The 22,999-nt window shown below is 33.5% G+C and overlaps 1 protein-coding gene across 3 annotated transcripts in view; it reads left to right on the top strand.

Annotated features, from left to right (window-relative positions):
- Nucleotides 1-22,999, top strand: part of STXBP5L (syntaxin binding protein 5 like) — a 509,439-nt gene that overhangs the window by 30,611 nt on the left and 455,829 nt on the right. For all 3 annotated transcript variants that reach the window (XM_012501087.2, XM_030802184.1, XM_030802185.1), the window contains exon 3: nt 16,540-16,637. In XM_012501087.2, coding sequence (XP_012356541.1) covers nt 16,540-16,637 — 98 coding nt within the window. The remainder of the gene's footprint in view (nt 1-16,539; nt 16,638-22,999) is intronic.

The following is a 22,999-nucleotide window of genomic DNA, read 5'->3' as shown; positions in this document are numbered from 1 at the left end:
GATCTTCACTGTAATAACCTGGTGGGACTCCTGCAGGTAAAACTCACAAAAGTGTAGGGACATCTCTAACCCTCCCCACTCCACCAGAGTTTTTACTCTCAAACTTATTCACATTAAACCTCCAGCAATTTGTCAGTTAAATTTTAGGCTATAATCATTGTAACCTCGAACCCTGTTACTGGTTCCCACATGGAAGTTTCTGCCCTTAGGTTTCTGCTCAGGTATGTTGTGATCCCTATATCTGCCTGTCTGTCTCTCTGTTTTTGGGACAGCAGTTTTTCCTGTGACCTTAGTTTTCTAATGGATCTAAAGAAAGTTGTTGATTTTCAGTTTCTTTGCTTTTTTCTTGTTTTGTGGAGGAGAGCGATGACTTCTATCTAAGCTTCCACGTGCCGGACTAGAAATGGAAACTTCAGTATCTTAAAAAACAAACAAACAAAAACTTAAAACCTTAGGGTCTATGTTGGAATTAATTTATATACGTAAACAAGGGTCTCAGTATCATAATAATAGTAAATAATTGTTAATGATTTACAACTTTCTGAGTTACTTTGTAGACTCAAATCTGATTTTGATATGCAATAATAGGGGCATAAATTTAACCTTTTAATTATATTGAGGCTTACTATGAGTTATTTTAAAATTGAGAAGTATTTAGTGAGTGTTTAAGATGTATCCAGCATTCTTTTTCTTTTAAACGTTTTTTTTTTATTTTACAAGTAATGTATCTTCCATGTAAAAAAGTTAGAAAATACAGGTAAGCAAAAACAGAACAATCTATTATTTTACCTAGATATAACCATCATTATGTTTCACAGTATTTATATGCAGATGTTTTTCTATGTTTAGGACTACATGTAAAAAGTTTTTATATAAAAATGGGATTGATACATTCTTCTTGGTAATATTTCTACTTAATATGTTATTAACATCTTCCTTGTCTGCTCATTTATTTACTTTTTATATATGGTTAAATGGTTCATAGAATTCTATTAAGCATCCTGGCTTATTTAAATCAATCCTCAATTATTTCTAATATTTTACTTTCCTAAAGATACCACATTAAATATATTTGTGCATCTTTATATACTTAGAATTCTTCCTTAGGATAAATTCCTAGGAGAGCAACTTCACAGCTAGAGAGTTAGCATATTTTTAAAGCTTTTTGATATATGCGACCAAATTGTCCCACTGAAAGGTTGTACAGGTTGAGCAACCCAAATCCAAAGTACTTGATTATTATCCTGTGGTTCCTTTAACTCAATGGTTGATCTTGACTCTACCCCAAGCTATAATTCTTTTGAAAGCCATTTTTGTCTCTGGTCTTAAATTCATATAGGGCAAATCAAGCTCTTTCATCTTGAGATAGGATCAAACTACTGAAATGGTATATAGCTCTCATTCTAAAGCTATCAGTCACACTATGTGTATTCACTAGGTTGGTGACCTTGAACAGTTGATTAGCCTTTCTTTTTCTTTTTTCTTCTTAGAGACAGAGCCTTGCTCTGTTGCCCAGGCTGGAGTGCAATGGCAAAATCATAGCTCACTGCAGTGTCGAACTCCTGGGTTGAAGGGATCCTCCCACCTCATCCTTCCCAAGTAGCTGGAACTACAGGGGAGCAACAACATTCCTGGCTAATTTATTTTTATTTTTTGTAGAGATGGAGTCTCACTATGTTGCCCAGGCTGGTCTCAACTCCCAGTCTCAAGTGATCCTCCCACCTTGGCCTCCCATTGTACTGGGATTGCAGGCTTGCACCAGCACTCCTGGCCTTGATTAGCCTTTGTAAGCCTCAATTTCGTCATTTGTAATGATACCACCCATCTCACGGGGCTATAGACATAAATGAAAATTAAATGATATAATCCACATAAAGTGTTTTTCATTGTGTTTAGTACATAGTAAACAAATGGTAGGGATATCAGCCTTGGGTGCAAGGATTGTATACATACAGACTTCTTTGTTTATTTCTAATGTAGCAAGAGGACAGCTGTCATTTTCAAGTTCTTTGCAACTGGCAACAAACAAGCTAAGAAAGAAAGACATGGACTATATTACTTCTTTGGTAGGGGACAAAAATACTGTTTCTGTAAGTAGATTGTGTATTTAGATTTTATTTTATTTATGATGGAGGCTCAAAATGTTCCCCCTCCCCGTCTACTACTGGAAATTGAAGAAGGCACCATCTGAGGAAAAGAGGTGACCCACAGATACCTAAAAGCTATTTATATTTATAGAAATAACAACAGTACCTGATATCTCAGTGGACTCTTTGAAATGCAAGTGTGTAGCTCATGAGGGAATCAGACTAAAGCAACAGCAAATCATCTTTAGTAGTTTAACACCATAATTAGTTAGATAACTAATCTTTTTCAATCATCGAACATAACATTAAACATAACCCCATTCTTGTTTCTTTTAAGAAATACACTATTAGTGAGAAATGTACAAATACCTATCAGGTGTCTATAAGTTGAACATGGTTTCTGGTACAAGTATTTGTATTAGAAGTATAGATGGAATTGGAAGAGGACCTTAAAGTGATCTAGTTCACTCTTTTATTTTATAGATGAAGAAACTGAGAGATTAAGTAATGTGTCCAGGTTAGATTGCCAGTGACAGACCTGAGAACTGAACTACGTCTCCTGACTTCTAACAAAATATTTTTACATGTCATTCTATTTCTGTAATTTTGTTTCACAAGATTTTCATTTTCTTTAAAAGTGGTTTTTATTTTACCCAAAAGCCAAATTATTTTCTATGACTGCTAATTTCCATTTTTATTATATATCAATGAGAAAGATCATTAAGTTCATATAAATTTGATAGCTATATAGACACATAAAATAGATTCAACACAAGATGTATTTATATTTTTCAAATGTGATACAGTATGAAGTTGCAATGTGTTTAGATGTTAAATACTCTGGGGAGAGAAGCTAGTGTAGCTAGGAAGAAAATAAAAGTTTCAGACAAGCAGGAGAGTTTAAGTGGAAGTACTAAGGCAAGAAGAAAGATGGAGTAGAAGCCATGACCATAAAAGATATTGCGAAATGGAATACCAAATTTGAGTTCTTAAGAGTCTAGAAGTGTATGATGATGAGGCTGTGTTCATTTGAGGCTGATATTAATTAGTGATGATTTGTTGAGTTGAAAGAGAGGACAGACATTTGGGTTGGTTCCAAGTCTTTGCTATTGTGAATAGTGCTGCAATAAATATACATGTGCATGTGTCTTTATAGCAGCATGATTTATAGTCCTTTGGGTGTATACCCAGTAATGGGATGGCTGGGTCAAATGGTATTTCTAGTTCTAGATCCCTGAGGAATCGCCACACTGACTTCCACAACGATAGACTGGATTAAGAAAATGTGGCACATATACACCATGGAATACTATGCAGCCATAAAAAATGATGAGTTCATGTCCTTTGTAGGGACATGGATGAAACTGGAAACCATCATTCTCAGTAAACTATTGCAAGGACAAAAAACCAAACACCACATGTTCTCACTCATAGATGGGAATTGAACAATAACACATGGACACAGGAAGGGGTACATCACACTCTGGGGACTGTTGTAGGGTGGGGGTAGCGGGGAGGGACAGCATTAGGAGATATACCTAATGCTAAATGACGAGTTAATGGGTGCAGCAAACCAGCATGGCACATGGATACATATGTAACAAACCTGCACATTGTGCACATGTACCCTAAAACTTAAAGTACAATAAAAAAAAAAAGAGAGGATAGAATGATGAGGTCAAAGTGTACGATAAATTGAAGCAAGGATATTGAAGACTCTGAGGCTGTTGATAGGGTCCAGACTAGAAAGAAAATATATAAGCCAGATGGTAAAATCACATAAGAAGGTGAAAATGAGTCCTAGGGGTGGAAAAAAAAAACAGTGGAATTTATTTGTAGAGCACTATCTGGCTACATGATAGATTGTTCTTTCAGTCTTGTGTTCCTTATTGAATAATAAAGATAATAGAATTGGATATCCTTTGGGGCTTATACCCATGGTTAGTTCATGTTATTAGTGTGTTGGTATTCGTATTACTCTGTCACTATATATTTGTATGTATATATACTTTTCAATAGCAAGAATTGGGCCTGTTAATGTATATAATTTGATGCGTTTCTTTGAAGATATGTTTTAACATATATATATATATAATATCATGAAAAGAAGTCATAGTATGAGAGATGATGAGATAGAGATGGTAAATGAATTTAATTTGAACTTGATTCTCTCGTATTTTGAAAGGACACTTTTCTTTTAAGTACTATAAACTTATATTTACATAATATGTTGAATTTACAAAGCATATTAACATGCATTATCTCAATCATGAGTTTTGGGGTAAGATTAACAGTGTGAACTACAGAATAAGTTACTCATATATATGAATTTTGATGAAAATAAGTAGTATTTTGAATGTTTATAAGGCTCTTGAGCTTTAAAAAATAGAATCTCTGATCTCAAGTAATTAATACGGTAGGGAAGAAACACAGGTAGTAAAGAATAATCTACTTTTAATCTATAATAAATCACTAGATTTAATAATACATTAGTATGCATAACATATTGGCAATTATATAACTGCATAAAATATTGTACAAATGTGGGTGCTCATTCTGTTCTAACATCCTAGCATTATATAATTCAATTTAATATGGTGACAATAGTCACAAGGATGATCAGTGGGAAAAGGGTGAGAATGAAAGCTACTGAACTGTTTAAAAAAATTTTAAATGTGCCTTCATTACTATGGAAAATTCAGACAACAGCTCCGAATACAGAGATAATTATATATTGATTTAAACATTATTCTAGATAAAGAATTTATTTAAATTTTACAAAATACTTTATTACAATTATTTACCTTTCTTAAAATATGACAATAGTTTTTGAAGGAAAAACTGCTTATATACACAAATTATATCAATGAACTGGAAAACTCTAACTATTAATATTTAATCGTAGCACTAGGCTCAGTGAAGGGGGCAAATGGAAGGCATGATGTCTGTTTATAAAGGAGTTTAGAACTTTCTTGGGGAAACCAAAATGCCGTAATCATTCTTCAATAATTTTGAATAAAAATGGAAAAATCAAAAAAGGAAAAATTAAATGTCTCCACAGTGAGCTGAATATTATTTTCAATGAGAATTCAATACACATATGCTCCTATAAGCATTTAAACACAAGCATTTAAAACACCTAAGCTGTGGTGTTGGCTTAGCATTTTAACAAATATTTTATGTAGCAGTAAGGCTTTGACTTGGAATTTGAGAAGATAAATAGGTGAATATTTTATCTGTGAAAAATGCTAACATTTAGGACCTCATTTGTTTAATCACTGTGTATAATTTTATGACTATTAGGTTTTTGAAGATAGTTTGAAAAGATATTTTATTAGCAGCTCCAATCAAAGCAAAATATTAAAATTGTTCTTGAGATATATAAACAAATAATTACTTCTTGAATACTAAATTCTGATGGGATTTTATTGTCATAGCTACAATAGAAATTGATGACATCAGCTCTGTATTTCTAATAGAATTATAACAATTGTAATTTCTGTAGTATTCAATAAACATTGAGATATATGAATATAATCCTGCTATTAATGAAGATTATGAAAACAGGTTAATCTAAGTTCCAAGCTAGTGAAAAGTATTTTGTCTTTCTAACCACTTTATATAATAGAAAATATATTATTCAATGTTACTGAATAAAACCTTTGTTCTGAAACTTTTAGCAAATTTAACAGACTTCAGATTTACAACTAGAAATATAAATAAGAATTTCCTCCCCCTTTTTTTTGATAATTGCTTATTGCTAGTATAGGTAATAGCTACTGATTTTTTTTTGTTTTAATCTTCTACCTAGATAATTTACCACATTCTTTTATTTCCAAAAAATTTTTAGCAATTTGTTTCTATTTTCTTGTATTTATATGCATTATTTCAATTTATTGTCTTACTGAATTAGCTTGGATTTATAAAACAAAGTTGAATAATAATGGGAATAGCAAATATATATATTTTATTCCTGATTTTAATGGGAATACAAATACATATATTTTATTCCTGATTTTAATGGGAATCACTGTAGTTTTTTGTTGTTTAGCATATGTTTGTTATTTTCATTATGTCATTTTCTTCTAATCCTATTTCGCATATTTACCTGGATTGACTGCTAAATTTCATCAAATGCCTTTCCAGAACCTATTGATATAATCATGGTTTTATTCTTTAATTTGTTGATTAAAGAATAATGTCAGTACAAATCCTTATTCAACTTCTTGTTGAAATCTAACAGAAATATGCTTTAAATTTTATTTATTTTCCCTTCCATGAAAGAGAAAAAGTGCGAATAATTTTCTGGCTTTGTAAGTAAAACTAATTCATATTTACATTTTTCTGAAAATGCTATGTCAATTAAAAATTATTATCAGGGGAAAAATTAAGTAAAACAAACAATCAGAATTACAGATTCCTTAGAGACTAAAGATTATATTCACAAGAGGTAGCAGCAATCTGTAAAGTATAGCTGTCTTGTAAGACTCCTTTTTGGAAACAACATTTGCAAAGACATTTGTATGATGAAGAGTATCGTTTGCTTTTCTGTATCTGTATCTTTCCAAGGTTTATTTTGTAAGCAGTTAGAAGTTCTCACAATTTGAAGGCTAGGGTCTGGAAAACTCAAAATTTAAATTAAGGAAAGGAAAAGGGTAAAAATAAGTTAGTAACTAATAGAGTATGAGGTATATATATTTAACATCTATACTTAGACATTTGTGGAATAAAATGTGTTTGGCCATGGTTTATATTGTTTGGATACATCACTGGTTTTGATTTATCAGTATCTTATTTAGTGTTTTGCACCTATATTTATAAGTCTTCATTTGCTTTATAATGCTTAAAACAATCTGATATTATGTAGACTATAAAATATGATGAGTTTCCTGTGAAATTACTACTATATTCAAAATAGCATTTTCATCCTTTGTGGCCCTTTGCAGCATCCCATCCATCTTTTCTGCCTTGGACCCAGGAAACAACTGTTTTCTTCTTCTTCTTCTTTTTTTTTAAAACTGTGGATTGTTAGTGTCTTATATAGTTTATTTTTCTCTCTGTCTCGCTTTCTCTCTTTTTCTCTGTCTCTTCTCTCTTTGAATGTATGTATCTGATGTTTAACATATTGAAAGATGAGGGCAATTGGGGGAAGAGTTTGGGATTGAATTAGTGATAAGCACATAAAAACTAAAGAGATGAAGAAAATTAAAAAAAAAATAGCCCCAGGGAACAAAAACATTTGTGTGGCAAAGTAAAAGAGTAGTAGTTAGTAGAGACTGAACAGTTAGGATTTTTTTGGAGGATGGGGATATGGGAAATATGCTTGTATGTGTAATGGGGGTAGGTGAGAAAGTGAATCCTTTTGTTTTCCTTTGGAAAAGTAAGTAGCAAGTAAAAATCTTATTTTGAGACACATTAGGTAAAAATACCAAAACAAAGAGCAAAAAAGATTGAAAAGTGGTTGCATATGGGAAGTAGGAAATGGGAGAGGGAAGGAGACATATGACTTAGTTATCCTAATATGTCCTATGGAATTATATGACTTGTTAAACTATGTGCATTATAGAATATGTTAAAAATAAAACTAGCATGAGAAAAGAAAAAAGTTAGATATAAAATTTCAAAAAATTAATGAGTTAATGAACAAATATCCCATTTCTATTATATATATATTTCTAAATATAAAATGGGAGTGGATTAGTGCTTTATCCTTTTAAAAATTTAATATCAACTACCTTTTGGATCTTTGAATGTGATAGTTTCCTTATTATTTCTAGAGATTTGTAAGTCTTACTGAGAAACTAGCGCCAATACTTCCGTCACCAATGACCAGTGGCAGCTTACATGAGCAGGTAGTTTGCCACACTTGTGCATACAGAACAATCTTACTTTTTTTTTTTTCAATCACAATGTGATGGAGTTTCATGGGAACTTGTTATTTCTATCACCATTATGCCACTCTATGGTGTCATATGCATTATAGACCTTTTACTTAGTCTTTTCTTTCATCCAAGAGAGCAGGAAATATTCAGCAATACTTTCAGTGACCCAGGATGACATCAGATTTAGGTAAGAGCTGTGAACATACACACATAATCCTAAAAAACTCAAGGTTTCGATGATTTGGCTGTTATTGAAAACAAGTATCATTGAAATTGAGGGACCTTTCTCAACAATGAGAGTTGCTCCATAGTTCCAGTAATAATTGGCTTTTGCTTACCAAAGTGGCAAAATATGTTGTGTCTATCACTTTCCTTACTACAGATATTTTATCTCAAATTATATTGATTCATGACTTACTGCATAAATTTGGAGACAGTTTATATACAATTTCTGAATTCAAGACCTGGAATGATATGCCCCAATCCACACTTTACCCAGAGTGTAACATTTGTAGACCGAAAACCAGACAAGTAACCTAATATCAGAAAAGGCATAGCATATATTAGGTAATCATAACTATTTACTGGCAAGTCTTCTACCTAGAATAATTTTTAAATAAAATAAATGTATTACATAATTGGAATACATACATTCTAATCCCTGTTACATATAGGTATTATTATTATTTTCTATACATGGTAGTTTCCAATGGTTACATTAATATTATTAAGTGAAACCTGGTACAATGCTTCTGGGAGTTCTGTGTTCAAATATAGAAATGATAGCTTTGGCATATCAGTATTATTTGAATATGATATATATATATGCAATGTCAACCAAAAAAATCAGATGAAAAATATGTCCAAATATGTTGAATTTTTTTGGGAATTATAAATGAAGTTTTTTTAACCTGAGATGCATAGACATGCCAAGCCATGTATGCATCTGAAGAGGCGAGAGTAAAGGGAAGCTGGTGTTGGCAAAAGGAGAAGTTCACATAAGCTGCTTGGAAATAGAGGTCGTTGGTTTTGGAGACTCAAAGCCAGAGTTGGCATCAGTTCATTGGTGGAAACGCTATCACTGGGCAAGTGTTCTTTCAAGAGGATCGTATATGAATTATAGCAGTACTGAAAAAAGAATTTCTCTTGGAGTTGTTTTAGAAAGTCCTTGAGACAGTCTTTATCTCAGACATGCAAGCATGAACCCTTCTTGCTTTTCGCTTTTCCAGCTCTGGTTGGTTTGGGTCTACCAAAGATTTCATTCTGGTGTCTGTAACTTTCACAGCATGAACCATTAATATGGTATCACGCTAGAAGCCTTTAGAATCAAAAGCCATATTTATTTTTTTCATTTTTTAGGCTGATGATCAATACTGGGAAGCATTCCTCATAAATTAACTTGGTGATCTAATATTTACTTCTTTTTAAAAATGAATGGTTGGGGTATGTATTAGGATGCAAATTAGGCTACTGTAACAGGCCATAATAACTGTGGCTTAAATAATATAGAAATTTATCTTTCTTTTATGAATCTGTCCAATCAACTGATTCAGTGATTGTATGGTGTCAATAATCCAACAAGATCTTTCTATCGTGTTCTGCCATCCTCAACATATGGCTTCCATCTCATATTCTAAGATGGCTGTTCTAACTCCTGCTATTGTATCTATTTTCCAATCAGTCAGAAGATAAGAACAATAGAATATTTGCCTTTACCATTAAGAATATATTATATATCATTTCTTCTGTTTTCCTTTGTTCACGATCTGGTCTAGCCTGCGATGGAGGCTGGTAAATATAGTATTTAACTGGATTGTTACCGGCTGAACTAAAACTTCTATTAGTACAGAAGAAGAGAAAAATGCAGACATTGGGTAACAGTAGGCAGTCCCTGTCACAGGTGGTTTTGAGGCTATTTTGCAGTATTATGATAGTATTAAGCCTGGACAATCAGGCCTAATATAAATTCTGCTTTGCCAAAGTACTGCTGTTAGTTCTATCCTGGTCCCTTTGTGTTCCCAATTATACTAAGAAAACTAAAACTAAAACTACACTAAAATATTCAGATTTTTTTGGTAGCTGGGTTCTGGTTAGATTCTGCCAATGGGAGGCACTTACGCCAGATTAAAAAGTAGAGAGGAAGCAAAAGTCATTTTGTTTCTGGTAGTGCCTCTTGCAATATCAGCACTGAGTACAGGTTTATGTATTTCATCCTCAGAAGTGGTAGCAACTTCCTTAACTCAGGGTAATATGACCAGCCCTCCCACATATTTGTAACCAATTCTTTCTATTACATATTTATTTGCTTCAAATATCTAGATAGATTTGTGTAACTGTTGATACGTTGGCCACTTCACTTCATTCCTGTAATATTTTGAAGGGAGAGTGGAACAAAAGAAAACAAGCAAAGCAAAGTAGCATTAAGAAGAGCTAGATATTTAAGAAACTCACTTATTTTTTACTAGCTTTGCTACCATTATCTTACTTCACTGAGCATAAATTATAATATTTCAAGAACACTTTTTGACTTTGTCTAAAACTGAGAATTTTTTAAGCTTAACGTAGTTGTCTTCAAACTCTGTTCTACATTTTTTTTGCTTCTTTTTTCCTACTGCATCTATATCATTCCAGTTGATGTCCTTGATTCTTTTGAAATCAACTAGGTACCCCAACTGATCTCAACTTTTTATTGCATACTTTGTCTCGTAATACGATTTGGTGTTCTTGAGGAGAAAAAAATCTTTTATTTCAGATTGAAATATAACCCACCCACCATACAATTCACCTATTTAAAGTGTACATTTCAGTGGTGTTTGGTATGTTCACAGAGTTGTGCAACAACCTCCACGATCAATTTTAGAACATTTCCATCAGTCCAGAAAGGAATGTTGTATACATTAACAGTCAATTCCTATTACCCTGAACCCCCATCCCTAGGCAACCACTAATATAAATTCTGTTTCTATAGATTTTCCTATTCTATACACTTCATGTAAATGGAATCATACAGTATGTGACTAGCTTCTTCAGTTAGCATAACATTTTCAAGGTTCATCTATGTTGTAGCACATATCAGTACTTCATTTTTTTAAATTGATGAACAATATTCTATTGTGTGGATATACCACATTTTATTTATTTATTCATCAGTTGATGGACATTTGAATTGTTTCTTTTTGGCTGCTATGAATAATGCTGCTATGAACATTACAAGAGCTTTGTTTATATTTATGTTTTCATTTCTCTTGGGTTTATGCCCAGGAGCAGAATTGCTGAATCATATGGTAACTCTATATTTCATATATTGAGGAACTACCATCTATTTTCCAAAGAGCCTGCATGATTTTACATTTCTAACAGCAATGTATTAGGGCTCCAATTTCTTTACATCTTTATCAACATGTGTTAATATATCTTTTTTATTATAGTTATCCTAGTGGGTGCACAGTTGTAACTTGTTAATATGATTTACAATTCCCTAATGGCTAATGATGTTGAGGATCTTTCTGTGTTTATTGGCCATTTATATATATTATTTATTTATTATATAATAAATGTCTGTTAAGATCCTTTGCCCATTTTAAATTTAGGTTATTTGTCTTTTTATTGAATTTTAAGGGTTCTTTATATATTCTGGATATAAGTTCTTTTTCAGATATTTGATTTGCAAATTATTTTCCCATTCTGTGGATTATCCTTTCCCATTTTTATTTCAATAGTTTCTGGGGAGCAGGTGGTTTTTGGTTCCATAGATAACTACTTTAGTGCTAATTTCTGAGATTTTTGACACCCATCACCTCAGCAGTGTACACTGTACCCAATGTGTAGTCTTTAGCTCTCACCCCACTCCCACCCTTCCTTCTGAGCCCCCAAAATCCATTATATTATTCTTATGCCTTTGTGTCCTCATAGGTTAGCTCTTACTTATATGTGAGAACATATGATATTTGGTTTTTCATTCCTGAGTTACTTAACTTAGAATAATGGTCTCCAACTCCATCCAGGTTTCTGTAAATGCTATTATTTCATTCCTTTTTATGACAGAGTAGTATTTTATGGTGTATGTATACCACATTCTCTTTATTCACTCATTGGTTGATGGGCATTTAGGCTGGTTCCGTATTTTTCTGTGATTGGAAATTGTGCAGCTATAAGCGTGCATGTGCATATGTCTTTTTCATATAATGATTTTTTTTTCTTCTGAGTAGATATCCAATGGTGGGATTGCTGGATCAAATGGTAGTTCTACTTTTAGCTCTTTAAGGAATATCTATACTGTTTTCCATAGGAGTTGTACTAGTTTATATTCCCACCAGCAGTGTAAAAGTGTTCACTTTTCACCACATCCATGCCAACATCTATTATTTTTTGATTTTTAAATTATGGCCAGTCTTGCAGGAGTAAGGTGATATATCTCATTGTGGTTTTAATTTGCATTTTCTTGATAATTAGTGATGTTGAGCATTTTTCATGTTTGTTGACCATTTGTATATCTTCTTTTGAGAATTGTCTCTTCATGTCCTTTGCCCAATTTTTCATGGGATTACTATTTTTTTATTTTTATTTTTTGCTGATTTGTTTGAGTTTCTTGTAGATTCTGGATATTAATTATTTGTCAGATGCATAGTTTGTGAATATTTTCTCCCATTCTGTGGGTTGTCTGTTTACTCTGCTGATTATTTCTTTTGCTGTGCAGAAGATTTTTAGTTTAATTAGGTCCCATTTATTTATGTTTGTTTTTGTTGCATTTGCTTTTGGGTTCCTGGTCACTAACTCTTTGCCTAAGCCAATGTCTAGAAGAGTTTTTCCAATGTTATCTTCTAGAATTTTTATGGTTTCAGGTCTTAGATTTAAGACTTTGATCCATCTTGAGGTGATTTTTGTATAAAGTGAGAGATGAGGATCCAGTTTCATTCTTCTACACGTGGCTTGCCAATTATCCCAGCACCATTTGTTAAATAGGGTGTCCTTTCCCTACCTTATATTTTTGGTTGCTTTGTTGAAGGTCAAATACCTTGTGAAAGTATTTAGCTTTATTTCTGGCTTCTGTATTCCGTTCCATGTGTCTACATGCCTATTTTTATACCAGTACCATGCTGTTTTGATAACTATAGCCTTGTAGTATAGTTTTAAGTCAGATAATGTTATGCCTCCAGATTTGTTTTCTTTAACTTTCTTTGATGGCGTCCTTTGTAGCGCATAAGTTTTTGCTTTGGACAGAGTTCAATATGTCTGTTTTTTGTTTCATTGCTTGGGTTTTTGGTATTTTATTTAAGAAACCATTGTCTACCTTTCCACAGTGTAGACATCATCAAAACACCATGTTCTAACCATAAACATTTATAATTTTTATTTGTCAATTAAAAATAATTTAAAAAACATTACCTAATCTGAAGTCACTAAGATTTAAACAGATTTCTTTTTTCTTTGAGTTTTATAGCTTTGGCTTTTATATTTAAATGTATGATCCATTATGAGTTAATTTTTGTGTATGTTATAAGTAAGGGATTTAACTTCATTCTTCTGCATGTGGATATAGAGTTGCTACAGCACCATTTGCTGAAAGGATTAGTCTTTCCTCAATGAATTGTCTTGGCACTCTTTTCAAAAATCAATGGATTGAAAATGTGAGGATTTATTTCTGGAATCTCATTTCTGTTCCATTAATCTATGTCTATCCTTATGCCAATACCTTATTTTCTTGATTACTTTAGGTTTGTATAAGTTTTGAAATAGAAAAATGTGAGTTATCTAACTTTGTTCTCTTTCAAGATTGTTTTGTTATTATGAGTCTCTTGGATATCTATATAAATTTTAGGATTAGTTTGTCAATTTTTGCAAAAAAGTCAGCTGGGATTTTGACAGATTGCATTGATTTTAATATCAATTTGGAGAGTATTGCCACATTAATGTTTAATCTATAGATATCTGGGATGACTTTTATTTAGGTCTTCTTTAATTTTTAAAACAATATTTTGTAGTTTTCAGAGTACAAATTTTGCACTTCTTTTGTTCATGTTATTCCTATGTATTTTATTCCTTTGGATTCTACTTATTATAAATGGGGTTATTTTATTTTTGGATAGTTTATTATAAGTATGCAGAAATACAACTGACCTTTTATTTTTTAAAAATTTCACTTTTAAGTCCTCATAAAAGCATTTATTATAGCCTAATGGTAAAGCACTGGATTTACAATCCTGATTTTGCCACATGATGAATCAAGACATTTATCTTCATAAAAACACGTTGAAGCAGTGACTTCAACTCAACCGTTTCTATAGTTCTGACAACAATTAATGTCATTTTTCTTCTTTTGGCATTGATGGATGCTTGATCATGCAACTATATAAAGTGCCCTATGCCCTTATCAATAAACAATATCCTTGGTCAATGAATAAAGGTGTGAACAATTTTTAAAATTCTTTCCATATAGTTTCTTTTTTACTCTGTCACCCAGGCTGGAGTACAGTGGTGTGATCATGGCTTACTGCAGCCTCAACCTCCCAGGGTCAAGTGATCCTCCCATCTCAGCCTCCAGAGTATCTGGGACTATAGGCATGCACCACCATGCCCAGCTATTTTTTTTTTTAAATAGAGACAAGATCTCACTATGTTGCCCAGGGTGGCATCGAACTCCTGGGCTCAAGTGATCCACCTGCCTTGACCTCCCAAAGTGCTGGGATTACAGGTGCAAGCCACTGCACCCAGCCCGTTTTCCATATAGTTTCTAAGCAATTGTCAGGCATTGTTCTAATAAGAAATGGATCTAAAGGGCATGCTTGAAATAGATTCACTTAAAGAGCTGTTGAACAAACATGATGTGAAATATAAACTTGGAGTGGGGAAAACTACTCATTATAAATAAGCAGCAGTGGAAATCTATACAGTAACTTGTTGCTAGTAGCTCCAATAGCCTTGAAAGATCTCACAATTGACTTTTTTTTTTTTTTTTTTTTTTTTTTGAGATGAGGTCTTGTTCTGTTGTTCAGGCTGGGGCGTAGCGGCATGATCATGGCTCACTGCAGCTTCAACCTCCTGGGCTCAAGTGATCCTTCTGCCTTAGCCTCCTGAGTAGCTGGGACTGCACGTGTGCGCCATCATGCCTGGTGAATTTTTCCCTTTTTTTTTTTTTTTTTTTTTTTTGTAGAGATGGGGTCCTGTAATATTTCCCAGGTTGGCTTTGAACTCCTGGACTCAAGCAATCCTCCTGCTTTGGCCTCCCAAAGTGCTGATATTACAGACATGGGCCACTGTCCCTAGCCCACAATTGACTTTTTTACATTAATTTTGTAATCTTAGCTTGCAGAGCTCCTTTATTAGTTCTAATAATTTTTTAGTGTATTTCTTAGGATTGCATTTATACAAAATTGTGTTCCTTGCAGATAGCTTTAGTTCTTCCTTTCCTATCTGGATGTGTCTTATTTCTTTTTCTTGTCTAATTCCTCTGGATAAGATAGAACCTTCAGTACAATATTGAATAGAGGTGGATAGAGTAGAAATACTTGTTTGATTCCTAAGCTTAGAAGGAAAACATTGATTCTTTCACTAATTTTTATGATGTGGGTTTTTTATGCATGCCATTTATTAGATGTATAAGGCAGGAACAGAAGGAAAAGTTGAAAGAATTATATTGTGAACACTCACTCATATGTGTATTCTTACCACTAATATTTGACAGTTATCATTTGCTTATCATGTATCTATCCATTTATCTGTCCACTCATCTATCTATATTATTTTGTGGATGCATTTTCAAGTTGCACATGTCAGTATACTTTACCCTTTAACACCTCAGTATACATAACGTTAAATAGATTTTAATATTTGTTTCTAATAGTTTCTCAACATTTTTTGAGGTATAATTTACATGCAGAGAAATCACAAATTTTATTGTTCCATTTTATGAGTTTTAACTAATGTATATGCTTGTGTAATCCAAACTGCTATGAAAATACAGAATATTACATCTTTACTCAGAAAAGTTTCTTCGTATTCTTTCCCATTCAATAACTCTTCAAGACAACTACTGTTCTGATTTTATAAACTTTTTTTTGTATGGCTTCTTAGCATAGTGTTTTTGAGAATCATTTGTATTGTTGCATCTATCAGTAGTTTGTGTCTTTTAATTGTTGAGTAGTATTCCATTGTATGATTATATCCTATCACAGTTTGTTTTTTGATTCTCTTGTTGGACACCTGGGCTGTTTCCAGATTTTTACTATTTTGAATACAGCTGGTAGGGTCTTACTTATACAAATCATTTTATGAACATATGCTTTTAATTTTCCTGAGTATGTACATCGGAGTGGGATTGCTAGATTGTAAGACAGATGTATATTTAGTTTTATAAGAAACTGCAAGATATTTTTAAAAAGTGTTTGTATCATTTTACACTCCCATCAACAATGTATGAGTTTAGGTTACACCATATCTGTCTTAATATTTGGTGGTAGCATTTTTTTTTCCTTTAAACTAATTTTAGACATTCTGGTAGCTATATAATGGTATCTTGTGATTGTAATTTTTATTTCCCTGGAGACTTATTTGTATTATTTGCTCTCTTTCAGACAGTTCGGCATGGTTTTCCTCATCAGCCCACAGCATTAGCCTTTGACCCAGTTCAGAAAATCTTGGCTATTGGGACGAGAACAGGTGCTATACGAATGTATCCTTAATTTTTGGTTCATTATTTGCCACATTAATGCCAATTACATTTCTGTAAATATGCAGGTAAGATAAATATTTACGACCAAATAAAGTTTATTATTTTTTAAGAAATGAGTAACTATTGTGAAAAATCTACACTTTCAAATTTATTGGCATATTTTTAATGTCTTTGAGATCAGTATTGATGTCTCTTCTTTAACTCCTGTTATTTGTAATTTGTATCTTCTCTTTTTTCCTTATCCATCTGCCTAGAAGTTTATCAATTGTATTGATTCTCATGATTCTCACAAAGAATCAACTTTTGGGTGCATTGCTCTTCTTTATTGTGTTTCTATATTCGATTTCATTGAATTCTGCTTTGATCGTTTAAATTTCTTTGCTTTTGCTTACCTTGGTTTAACTGGATCTTCTTTCTCTAGTTTTTAAAGTGGAAACAGGTAATTAATTTGAGAACTTTCTTCTTTTCTAATATGTGCCTATAGTACTATAAATTTCCTCCCAAATTCTACTTTAGTGTCATCCTGTTTTTTAAAATTTAACTTTTTATTTTGAGATAATTGCAGATGCACATGTAGTTATAGGAAATAATACAGAGATATCCATGTTCTTTCACCTACTTTGCTCCAATTGTAATATCTTAGAAATCTATAGTGTAATATCACAACCAGGGTATTGACATTATACAATCAAGATACAAAACATTTCTATCACCACAAGGATTCTTCATATTACTCTTTTATAGTCACACTTTGTCCCTCCAATCCCATCCTTGACCCCTAACAACCACTAATTTGTTTTTCATTTCAATAATTTTGCCACTTCAAAAATGTTATATAAATGGAATCATACAGTTTATAATTTTTGGTGATTGGCCATTTTCACTCAGTATAACTCGCTGAAGATTCATTCATATTGTTGCTTATATCAGTAGTTTATTCCTTTATACTGAATTGGATAATATTCCGTGGTATAGATGTACCGCAGTGTAGCCATTCACCTGTTCAAAGAAATTTGACTTGTTTCCGGTTTTTGGCTATTCTTACTAAACAATTATGATCATCTGTGTACGTATATGTGTGAACCTAAGTTTTTGTTTCTCTGGTGTAAATGCCCAGGAGTACAACTGAAGGGTCATGTGGTAATTAGATATTTTAGTTTTAATTTTTTTAGTGTACCATTCAGTGTTATTAAATAAATTTATAATATTATGCAACCATCATCACCGTAATTTTCTGTAAATCTTTCACTTTGTAAAACTGTAACTCTACACCCGTTGAATTATAACTCTCCATATCCCTCTTCCTGTAGCCCCTGGAAACCACCATTCTGCTTTCTGTTTCTATAGTTTTTGCTACTCTAGGTAACTTACATAAGTGAAAGCATACAGTATTCTTTTTTGTGACTGGCTTATTTCATTCAGCATAATGTCCTCAACGTTTATCCATGTTGTAGCATATGTGAGAACTTCCTTCTTTTTAAGACTAAATAATATTTCATTGTATGTATATATCACATTTTGATATCTGTTCATTAATTTATGGACACTTGTTTTTCCCATGTTTTAGCTATTATGAATAATATTGCTATGAACATGGGTGTACAAATATCTCTTTGAAACCTTGCTTTTAGTTCTTTTGGGTATATATCCAGAAGAAGAATGGCTGGATCATATGATAATTGTATTTTTAATTTTTTGAGGAACTGTCATTCTTTTTCCCATAGCAGCTATACTAGTTTACATTTTCACCAATAGTAATTACCCTTTGATGCAAATATTTTAAATTTTAACGAAGTTCAAGTTGGCTATTTTTTTCTTTTGTTGCCTGTGCTTTGGTGTCATATGTAAGAAATCTTTACCAGATCCAATGGAATGAAGCTTTTACCCTGTTTTCTTCTAAGAGTTTTATAGTTTTAGGTTTTACATTTGGGCCTTTTACCCATTTTTGAATGAATTTTTGTATATAGTAAAAGGGTCTAATCTCACTATTTGGCATGTGGATATCCCATTTTCACAGCACCATTTGTTGACAAGACTATCTTCTCCATTGAGTGGTACTGGCACCCTTGTCAAAAATTATTTGATCATACATGTTAGGGTTTGTTTGTGGGCTCTCTATTCTACTCCACTGATCTATAGGTATGTTTCTATGTGACTACTACACTGTTTTTATTTACGGTAGCTTTGTATATTGGAAACCAGGTAGTGTGAAATTTGAAATTAGATGATTTTTCAGCACTTATTGAAATGATCAGATAGTTTTTGTTCTTGATTATGTTACTGTGATATATGACGTTTATTGATTTGCATGTGTTGAACCATTCATGAATTCCTGAGATGATTCCCACTTGATAATGATAAATGATTTTTAAAAAATATGTTGTCTTGTTGAAATTGATTTGTGACGATTTTGTTGAGGATTTTTGCATCTAGGTTTATCAAGGATATTGGCTTGTAGTGTTCTTTTTTGTTCTGTCTTTGTTGGTTTTGGTATTAGGATAATGCTGGCCTCATAGAATGAGGTTGAAAGTATTCCCCACTTCTCAGTTTTTTTCTTAAGAGTGTGAGAAGTGGTATTAGTTCTTTAAATGTTTGGTAGAATTCTGAATGACTATTGGGCACATAACGAAATGAAGGCAGAAATAAAGATGTTCTTTGAAACCAACGAGAACAAAGATACAACATACCAGAATATCTGGGACACATTTAAAGCAGTGTGTAGAGGGAAATGTATAGCACTAAATGCCCACAAGAGAAAGCAGGAAAGATCTAAAATTGACACCCTAACATCACAATTAAAAGAACTAGAGAAGCAAGAGCAAACACATTCAAAAGCTAGCAGAAGGCAAGAAATAACTAAGATCAGAGCAGAATTGAAGGAGATAGAGACACAAAAAAACCTTTCAAAAAATCAATGAATCCAGGAGCTGGTTTTTTGAAAAGATCAACAAAATTGATAGACTGCTAGCAAGACTAATAAAGAAGAAAAGAGAGAAGAATCAAATAGATGCAATAAAAAATGATAAAGGGGATATCAGCCCCGATCCCACAGAAATACAAACTACCATCAGAGAATACTATAAACACCTCTATGCAAATAAACTAGAAAATCTAGAAGAAATGGATAAATTCCTCGACACATACACCCTCCCAAGACTAAACCAGGAAGAAGTTGAATCTCTGAATAGACCAATAACAGGCTCTGAAATTGAGGCAATAATTAATAGCTTACCAACCAAAAAAAGTCCAGGACCAGACGGATTCACAGCCGAATTCTACCAGAGGTACAAGGAGGAGCTGGTACCATTCCTTCTGAAACTATTCCAATCAATAGAAAAAGAAGGAATCCTCCCTAACTCATTTTATGAGGCCAGCATCATCCTGATACCAAAGCCTGGCAGAGACACAACAAAAAGAGAGAATTTCAGACCAATATCCCCGATGAACATTGATGCAAAAATCCTCAATAAATGCTGGGAAAACTGGCTAGCCATATGTAGAAAGCTGAAACTGGATCCCTTCCTTACACCTTATACAAAAATTAATTCAAGATGGATTAAAGACTTATATGTTAGACCTAAAACCATTAAAATCCTACAAGAAAACCTAGGCAATACCATTCAGGACATAGGCATGGGCAAGGACTTCATGTCTAAAACACCAAAAGCAATGGCAACAAAAGGCAAAATTGACAAATGGGATCTCATTAAACTAAAGAGCTTCTGCACAGCAAAAGAAACTACGATCAGAGTGAACAGGCAACCTACAGAATGGGAGAAAATTTTTGCAACCTACTCATCTGACAAAGGGCTAATATCCAGAATCTACAATGAACTCAAACAAATTTACAAGAAAAAAACAAACAACCCCATCAAAAAGTGGGCAAAGGACATGAACAGACACTTCTCAAAAGAAGACATTTATGCAGCCAAAAAACACATGAAGAAATGCTCATCATCACTGGCCATCAGAGAAATGCAAATCAAAACCACAGTGAGATACCATCTCACACCAGTTAGAATGGCCATCATTAAAAAATCAGGAAACAACAGGTGCTGGAGAGGATGTGGAGAAATAGGAACACTTTTACACTGTTGGTGGGACTGTAAACTAGTTCAACCATTGTGGAAGTCAGTGTGGCGATTCCTCAGGGATCTAGAACTAGAAATACCATTTGACCCAGCCATCCCATTACTGGGTATATACCCAAAGGACTATAAATCATGCTGCTATAAAGACACATGCACACGTATGTTTATTGCGGCACTATTCAGAATAGCAAAGAGTTGGAACCAACCCAAATGTCCAACAACAATAGACTGGATTAAGAAAATGTGGCACATATACACCATGGAATACTATGCAGCCATAAAAAATGATGAGTTCGTGTCCTTTGTAGGGACATGGATGAAACTGGAAAACATCATTCTCAGTAAACTATCACAAGGACAAAAAACCAAACACCGCATGTTCTCACTCATAGGTGGGAATTGAACAATGAGAACTCATGGACACAGGAAGGGGAACATCACACTCCGGGGACTGTTGTGGGGTGGGGGGAGGGGGGAGGGACAGCATTAGGAGATACACCTAATGCTAAATGACGAGTTAATGGGTGCAGGAAATCAACGTGGCACATGGATACATATGTAACAAACCTGCACATTGTGTACATGTACCCTAAAACCCTAAAGTATAATTAAAAAAAAAAAAAAAAAAAAAAGAAAGTGGGATATTTGGGAGGTGATTAGGTCACGAGGGCAGTTCCCTCATGAATGGGATTAATGTCCTTATAAAAGAGGCCCCACAGTGATCCCTTGCTGCTTCCACCATGTGAGGATGCAGCAAGATGATCCCTGCTATAAACCAGGAAGCAAGCCCTCACCAGACACCAAATCTGCCCATGCCTTGATCTAGGACTTTTCAGCCTCCAGAACTGTGAGAAATAAATTTCTGTTGTTTATAAGCCAAAAAAAAAAAAAAAAAAAAAAAAAAAAAAAAAAAAAAAAAAATCCCTCAATAAAATACTGGCAAACCGAATCCAGCAACACTTCAAAAAGCTTATCCACCATGATCAAGTGGGCTTCATCCCTGGGATGCAAGGCTGGTTCAACATACGCAAATCAGTAAATGTAATCCAGCATATAAACAGAACCAAAGACAAAAACCACATGATTATCTCAATAGATGCAGGAAAGGCCTTTCACAAAATTCAACAACGCTTCATGCTAAAAACTCTCAATAAATTAGGTATTGAAGGGACATATCTCAAAATAATAAGAGCTATCTACGACAAACCCACAGCCAATATCATACTGAATGGGTAGAAACTGGAAACATTCCCTTTGAAAACTGGCACAAGACAGGGATGCCCTCTCTCACCACTCCTATTCAACATAGTGTTGGAAGTTCTGGCCAGGGCAATCAGGCAGGAGAAGGAAATAAAGGGCATTCAATTAGGAAAAGAGGAAGTCAAACTTTCCCTGTTTGCACATGATATGATTGTATATCTAGAAAATCCCATCATCTCAGCCCCAAATCTCCTTAAGCTGATAAGCAACTTCAGGATACAAAATCAATGTGCAAAAATCACAAGCATTCTTATACACCAATCACAGACAAACAGAGATCCAAATCATGAGTGAACTCCCATTCACAATTGCTTCAAAGAGAATAAAATACCTAGGAATCCAACTTACAAGGGATGTGAAGGACCTCTTCAAGGAGAACTACAAACCACTGCCCAACGAAATAAAAGAGGATACAAACAAATGGAAGAACATTCCACGCTCATGGACAGGAAGAATCAATATTGTGAAAATGGCCATACTGCCCAAGGTAATTTATAGATTCAATGCCATCCCCATCAAGCTACCAATGACTTTCTTTACAGAATTGGAAAAAACTATGTTAAAGTTCATATGGAACCAAAAAAGAGCCCGCATCGCCAAGTCAATCCTAAGCCAAAAGAGCAAAGCTGGAGGCATCATGGTACCTAACTTAAAACTATACTACAAGGGTACAGTAACCAAAACAGCATGATACTGGTACCAAAACAGACATATAGACCAATGGAACAGAACAGAGCCCTCAGAAATAATGCTACACATCTACAACTATCTGATCTTTGACAAATCTGACAAAAACAAGAAATGGGGAAAGGATTCCCTGTTTAATAAATGATTCTGGGAAAACTGACTAGCCATATGTAGAAAGTTGAAACTGGATCCCTTCCTTACACCTTATACAAAAATTAATTCAAGATGGATTAAATACTTACATGTTAGACCTAAAACCATAAAAACCCCGGAAGAAAACCTAGGCAATACCATTCAGGACATAGGCATGGGCAAGGACTTCAT

This window comes from Nomascus leucogenys, chromosome 21 (genome assembly GCF_006542625.1).
Source record: "Nomascus leucogenys isolate Asia chromosome 21, Asia_NLE_v1, whole genome shotgun sequence".
Classification (NCBI taxonomy): Eukaryota; Metazoa; Chordata; class Mammalia; order Primates; family Hylobatidae; genus Nomascus; species Nomascus leucogenys.
Note: the sequence above shows the minus strand (reverse complement) of the source record. Positions and strands in the feature narration are given on the sequence as shown.